Here is a 6810-nt window from a genome sequence, read left to right as displayed (position 1 = left end):
GAAAAGATTGATGGTTCAAATGTACCAGTGACTCTGTAACACAAAAGAGCCGGTGGTATGTGCCCATAAAGATGGTTGTTATTGTTAAGTGCCATCAAGTCGGTTCCAACTCATACAGGAGACCCTGTATAGAGCTCCTGATGAATGGCTGTTAAATTTGAACCACCAGTCTTACAGTTCAGATTGAACTTGCAGTCCAGTGGTATCCAAGAAATCTGATGGGGCAGCTCTACTACGTCCTACAGGGTCAGTATACCAGTTCTTCTGAGAAAAAAAAAAAATTGTAAATGTAAACCATACAAAAGATTTTGAAATTACCTGAAGAATTGTGGAAGTTTTCCTTAGTCAATATGTTACATGGGCTCACTCTCAGCCCCCAATCACTGCGTTAACAGAAACTTGTACACACCATGTAAATACCCAGTGGGGTGAGGGCCATCCAGAACCCATGACAGTCTTCAGACTGTATTGATAATAAACTTGACATGCTTCCCAATCTTTGGGAAGAAACTCTGGAGTTGTTAGCCAGTTGAGAAAATCTAAGTAAATACAAGGAGGAACAACATAGAATTTGAACATTAATGTTTTGGAAATTTATGGGATAGTTTTGCTAGATTAAGGACTTGTTAATTATTGTCAGTGATAAATGTTGAACCATTTGTGTTTCAGGCTTTATCGTCTTGTTTACTTCTACCAGGAGATGCCACTGTCGTAAGTTCTTCGTGGGATAATAACATGTATGTATCTGTGATATGCTCGTTTCTCATTCCATTTGAGTACTTTTGTGGACACTTGGCATTCAAGGACAGACTGTTCCATTACCTGAACCCTGGGTTGTTTTCTGAGGGAAAAAAAATACTAGGTAGGCATCAGGATCATTCTGTTGAATTGGAATTTGATTAACTGAATCTAAAAATTTCTCTAATTGTACTTGAATTTCTTCTGAGTTTTAAATTGAAGTGAAAACACAGATGAACTACATCTGTCCCAGTTTTAAATTCAAATTTGAATATTTTGGCATAATCACATGAGAATAAGTTAATTTGTAATTCTAGTGTGTCTTAATAGCTATAGAATTAAATAATGAGGCTGGACTCCTGTTTCAATAGTTCTCATTATCTTTTATCTTAGCTATTTTTATTCCATAGCATTTGGAAGACGCCAGGACACATTAATGGGACATGATGATGCTGTTAGTAAAATCTGTTGGCATGACAACAGGCTATATTCTGCATCATGGGACTCTACAGTGAAGGTCTGTAAATAATGTTTAACTTAAAATGTTTAGACATAAAACACTCCCTTACCTATTGTTGAAGTCCCAGTTGGTACTGTAGGATAAGCACTGGACTGCTAATCACAAGGTCTGTGGTTCAAAGCCACCATTTACTCCCTGGAAACCCTATAAAGGATCACTGTGCATGAGAACTGACTAGATGGCACTAAGCAACAATAGTCATTTCACTGTTTTCCACAAAATGTGTAAGCACATCCTGATACAATAAAGTTACCATGGTCTTTGTACTGTGTTTACCTGGGGATTGATAGCAGACTTATAAAGAAATGTATAGTAGAAACCTTCTGTATCTGATATGATTAAGACTAATAGTTGGCTAGTTAATCGGAAAATTGCACGTTAAAGTGAGGAATTGTTGAAAATTGATAAGATACTTTATCAAGCATTTTATTTTCACTTAAAACTTACATGCATAATCATGAGAATCATCAGAATGCTCAGTGCTTTCTTTGGAATTTTTCATAGCTTCCTTAAACCACAGCGAATTATTCATCATCTTTGGTTACCAAGTTTCATTTATGTAAAAGAAAGCATGAATCTTGAATCTTTAATTCTTTAGTAGGTGTATTCTGTTTCTTTCCTTCTCTACCCCACCCTCCCAAAATTCTTTCATAGTGTTTGGGCTCTTCCTAATTTTAATGTATATGTATCTGTGACTTGCCTTTTCGAGTCTTTTAAAACATTAAAAGACACTCTGCTGCTTTTGCACTCTTATTTCCTTAGTCCTCATGATATTAAAATCATATTACTATAATAGCAAGTACAGCATATTTCCATAGATTTGGGTACAAGCAATCAATCAACTCTAGGTAAGCATGTGGCACGAAATCCTAATTATTGTGGGAATGAAATCCTGATTATTGTGGAGAAGGTGCTGGGAACATTATTCAATTTAATTTGATGGACAGTTATATGGAAGTTGTCCAACAGAGTTTTTCCTAAACATGTGAGAAACACTTTCATAGATATACTTTTAAGTGTTTGAAAATACTCTCAGTACTCTGTCCCATCCTAGGTGTGGGCTGGCATTTCTGCCGAGATGACAGGCACCAAACGCCACCACTTTGACATGCTTGCAGAGCTGGAACATGAAGTCAGTGTAAGTATGGGCAATCATCACTACATAGAAAACAACCTCGGAAATCCTGGTGGGGCTGATGGTGGTTTCTTGGTTTTATTTGGGGTATGTCTTCTTCTGCTTTGTTTTGATTATTTGAGATCTTAAGCTAAATCTTGGTTTTCTCCTTTTGGTTGAATCCTTGGATTTCCAAGTAGAGTTTGTTTTTTTTTTTTCTCTATTTTGCTTCTTTATATGTTGCCTGAATATTGAGGTACTATTCAACTAGATTTCCAAAGTAACAATTTCCAAATGTGACACAAATATTTTAGTAGCCTCAAACTACTTCATGTTTGCTGAAGTGCTGACAGTTTGGTTACAATTCTTAGCAATCCTGAATAGGGTTTCCTAGGAGCTATTATTGGGTTTGAACAGCCAATTTTGTGGTTAGCAGTCCAGTGCTTATCCTGTAGCGCCACACAGACCCTGACATGGGAGATCAAAGGGCTCATGTAGCTAGACAGGGACACCCACGGGATGGTGACTTTCTGAACATGGCAGCCTCATAAAATGTTCTTAGTTCACATTGTTTTCACTGGGTCACACTGCTACAGTGTTAAGTGTGTACTTTTACAGACTGCTCACACATAAAGTTCCTGAATTGATGCCTATACAGATTGACTAAGGAAGCGATATACTTAGTAAATAATTAATTCAAAAGGTTTTCAAATAGGAAGGGGCTTGGACTTCAAAAGGTTTGTGGAAAATTCTGTTATCTTTACATTTCATTTTTTCATCAACTTTTTGAAGCCCCCTCATATGCCTATTTTTTCCTTCACAAATCTCAAACAATCAAACTGTTACTCATAATTAGTAGTAACTGCTGTGTTTCAAACAGTTTGACTCCAAGTACAGTTATGGAGTTTATTTTCTATATGACTATCCTAAGCCTAGGTTATCCTAAGACAACCATTTTATTTTACCCTGGGAATACTTTATTTCCATTTGTACATGTACTTGATAGCATATGAAGAATTTAATTTTAACTAAGTCATCATTTAGTAGGATACTGAAATACAAACAGTAGATTGTTAACATATATCATTATTTGGATTAGCCAAAGCTAATGACCGTAAATCTGAATGGAGCACTTATCAGTGTTTTCCTTCTTAGGTAGATACAATCAGTTTGAATGCTGGGAGCACACTCTTGGCTTCAGGCACCAAAGAAGGCACAGTGAGTATTTGGGACCTCACCACTGCCACCATGTTGCACCAGATACCATGCCATTCCGGAACTGTGTGTGATACTGCTTTTAGCCCAGGTAGGTATTAGCCTTTTTAGTACAAAGGATACTGGGTGAATTAGAAATATTATTTTGAAATAAAAATTTAGAAAGAAAAACATTACGTGCTGATGAAAGACATTTTGCTGAAAGCTGAAGGGGCTTCATGTCAGAACACACTGTACTTGACATTTGTACCTAGTAGAAAAGCAGTCATGGATATTATTCTTACTCAACTCGCTGGAGAAATTAATTTGTAAAGGTGTTAACTGAATGCATTCCAACATGCCATCCCAGCATCTTAGAGAAGTATAAGTACAAGAAGCTCAAGGACAGTGAAAGTGGAGATTAAGCCACTGGGTTTAGAAATGAAGTCTTGGGACGATTGAAGACATTTTTCTGGAGCTCTGCCCTGTATCCTGTCTTCTGTGTTAGACAGCCGCCACATCCTGAGTACAGGAGAAGATGGCTGCCTTAACGTCATAGATGTGCAGACAGGCATGCTTATCTCATCTCTGACTTCACAAGAGCCACAGAGGTACACTTCCTTGGGTCCCTAGAGGTGAGGACGCTTAGACATGCTTGTGAATGTTTCATGCTGAAAGGAATATTTCTCAATTGTTCGTGCAGGTGCTTTATCTGGGATGGAAATTCCGTTTTATCCGGAAGTCAGTCTGGTGACCTGTTTGTTTGGGACCTCCTTGGAGCAAAAATCAGTGAGAGAATTAAGGGCCACACAGGTACACCATTACCAGTCATTTGTCTCACCTTACTCTTCCATCAGGGAACATATAGTCTTCTTAGGGACAAAAGATACCTTTACAGTAAATTCAGGATGGAAAATTAGAGGCCTCATGTGATACTGTAGGATAAGCAATGGACTGCTAACTGCAATATTGGTAGTTCAAACTCTACTCCTAGGAAACCCTATATAGGCTCTCTGTGAGTTGGAACGGACTCAACAGCACGTACCAACAACAGTTAAAGATGTAGTATTTGATTATTACTTTCAAAATACACACACATAGAAAACAGAAACAAATCAAAAGTAATCAGTCAGTCTTCCCTGACTCGACGACTCTTTATTGCCCAGTTCTTCCAGGATTATTTTTACCAGTGAATATGCATGTGTGTTCTTTTAAGGACGGCATTTGTGTGTAGAATTTATAAAGTATAATGTTTCTGCCCCCTTCATTTTTGCACTTAGTATGCCTTGAAATCACTCTATAGTTTTTGCTGACATTTATATGTTTTCCTTTTGTTCATTTTTAAAAGACTTTTTTTTTTTTCTTTGTATTACTTTTATCTATTGACTTCCCACCTCATTCTATTCCATTCCCTGTCACTATGCTTAGGATAGTTATTTCTTAAAAACCACAGATTTTTGCTGCCTTTCTGACATTTCACCCCTTCCAGTGGAAAAGGAAGCAAGTGAGCAAGCATATTGAGGCCAGTTCCTCCTCGTGGCTCTTGACTTTTGCCTGTATTATACCTGTTTTGTCAAGAGAAATATATTAATTCTATTCTGCAGCCACAGTTCCCAGGTGTTTTAGCTTTAGATATGCACATCATTTCTTAGTCCACATTATTTCTTTGTAACAAGCAGTACTTTTATATATATACAAAGATGACAGGAAGAGAGCAAGCCAAGGCAGGGCTTATTACCCTTGTTAGTACATGAATTGCAAATATGTCTCTAGGGGCTTTCTGATCCACATTCTACTGAACCAAAATGTCATTCTGACAGATGCTGTGACCTGTCTGTGGATGAATGAGCAGTGCAGCAGCCTCATCACAGGAGGAGATGACAAGCAAATCATGTTCTGGAAACTGCAGTATTAAGTGCCTTTTCCTCTCCTGGATCAATGCGACTGCTAACGTATTGTCAAACTTTAGAATGAATTGGTGACTATGCAATGACAGTAATTCGAAATTTCCCACGTGGAAAATCTCTGGTTTTAAACTTTCTAAATCATGACTTTATTGAAAGTCACTAATTGCCAGCTTCTAAGGCAGATAAAGACACAACAGTATTCAGGAAAAAACATTACATTTATTTGTAAGGCAGATGGTCATCCCAGTTGGATGATGGTTAAGACAGTTTTGGGGGACAGTAGCTAGAGACTGCCCAGGGCTAGGGAAATATCACAAAGCACTGAACAGTTTAGGATCTTTGCTCCCTGAGTCACTCCTGGGGTTTGGGTGTTTCCAAAGAATGGTTACTTTCTATAAACTGCTGCTCCAAATCCTAAGAACCTGGGGAAGGATTAGCTGTTCTTTTACAGGAAGTTTACTGTGCATAGAAATAGTTTGTATTTCATTGTAACTATTAAATGCTCATCTTTTCTATAATATTAAAATTATTTTTATGTAATGAAAGCAGTTTTTATGTTATTACCTCATGATTGCATAGACTAATAGCTTCTAAGAACCACCAGTATTGATGTGTTATAGACAAATACTTAAGTGATGCTAATGTAGATCATACATTTTGACAACTAGCTTCCCTCCCAAATCCAGGTAGCTGAGTAGCTAATCAAATTTTGGTAATGTTTTGCTTTTAAAAAATGTAAACGTCAGCTATGAAGTAATAGTGGTGATTTCATTTTATAATCAACTTCTGAGCTATACTAAACGTGTGATTTAAAGTTCTTCTGTGCTCTTTACAAATACTGTATGGCATATTAAGTTATCTTTCATAAGGGAAAGAACTTGAATCACACCACATTAGTTTGAATTGTCGTTGAACATCACATGGTATTTAGTGAGGAGAGAAGGACACTTGGCTTATGGTACTCCTGCTGCTCTTCTCCAGGGCCTGCTAGTTCTCCTGCCTGGGTCAGTCAGTAGCTCGTTTCTGGAAGGCCCTTTTCCAGATAATGGAACCATAACTCAGCAGAGGGCTGTCTGCAGTGTGCCTCAGTGCTAGTTGCTCTGGGCATCAACTCTACAGTAACAAGGTGAATCTCACATCCCTGTTTGTAAAACCATGAACAAACAAGTCTGGTGAAATTTTACTTTATTTATACATATATCATTAAAATAGAATAAGCATAAAACAAAGAGCATCAGAATAGTGTCCATGCCATTTTGTTGGCAAGGAGGAGTCAGGAAATGGTTCAAACTCCCAAGAAGACATTCTAAGATAATTACAAGTGTAGCTCGGTTATA

The 6810-nt window shown here is 37.5% G+C and overlaps 1 protein-coding gene across 1 annotated transcript in view; it reads left to right on the top strand.

Annotated features, from left to right (window-relative positions):
* The window catches only part of NSMAF (neutral sphingomyelinase (N-SMase) activation associated factor), a 110277-nt gene extending 104586 nt beyond the window's left edge, over window positions 1–5691 (top strand). The window contains exons 25-31 of the mRNA XM_006876960.1: window positions 670–737; window positions 1132–1255; window positions 2313–2396; window positions 3528–3678; window positions 4075–4177; window positions 4270–4379; window positions 5387–5691. Of these exons, the coding sequence (XP_006877022.1) occupies window positions 670–737; window positions 1132–1255; window positions 2313–2396; window positions 3528–3678; window positions 4075–4177; window positions 4270–4379; window positions 5387–5481 (735 nt within the window). The 3' untranslated portion in view covers window positions 5482–5691. The remainder of the gene's footprint in view (window positions 1–669; window positions 738–1131; window positions 1256–2312; window positions 2397–3527; window positions 3679–4074; window positions 4178–4269; window positions 4380–5386) is intronic.
* Window positions 5692–6810: the final 1119 nt, after the last annotated feature.

This window comes from Chrysochloris asiatica, unplaced genomic scaffold (assembly GCF_000296735.1).
Source record: "Chrysochloris asiatica unplaced genomic scaffold, ChrAsi1.0 scaffold00437, whole genome shotgun sequence".
NCBI classification, from domain to species: domain Eukaryota; kingdom Metazoa; phylum Chordata; class Mammalia; order Afrosoricida; family Chrysochloridae; genus Chrysochloris; species Chrysochloris asiatica.
This window is presented reverse-complemented; position numbering and strand designations above follow the sequence as displayed.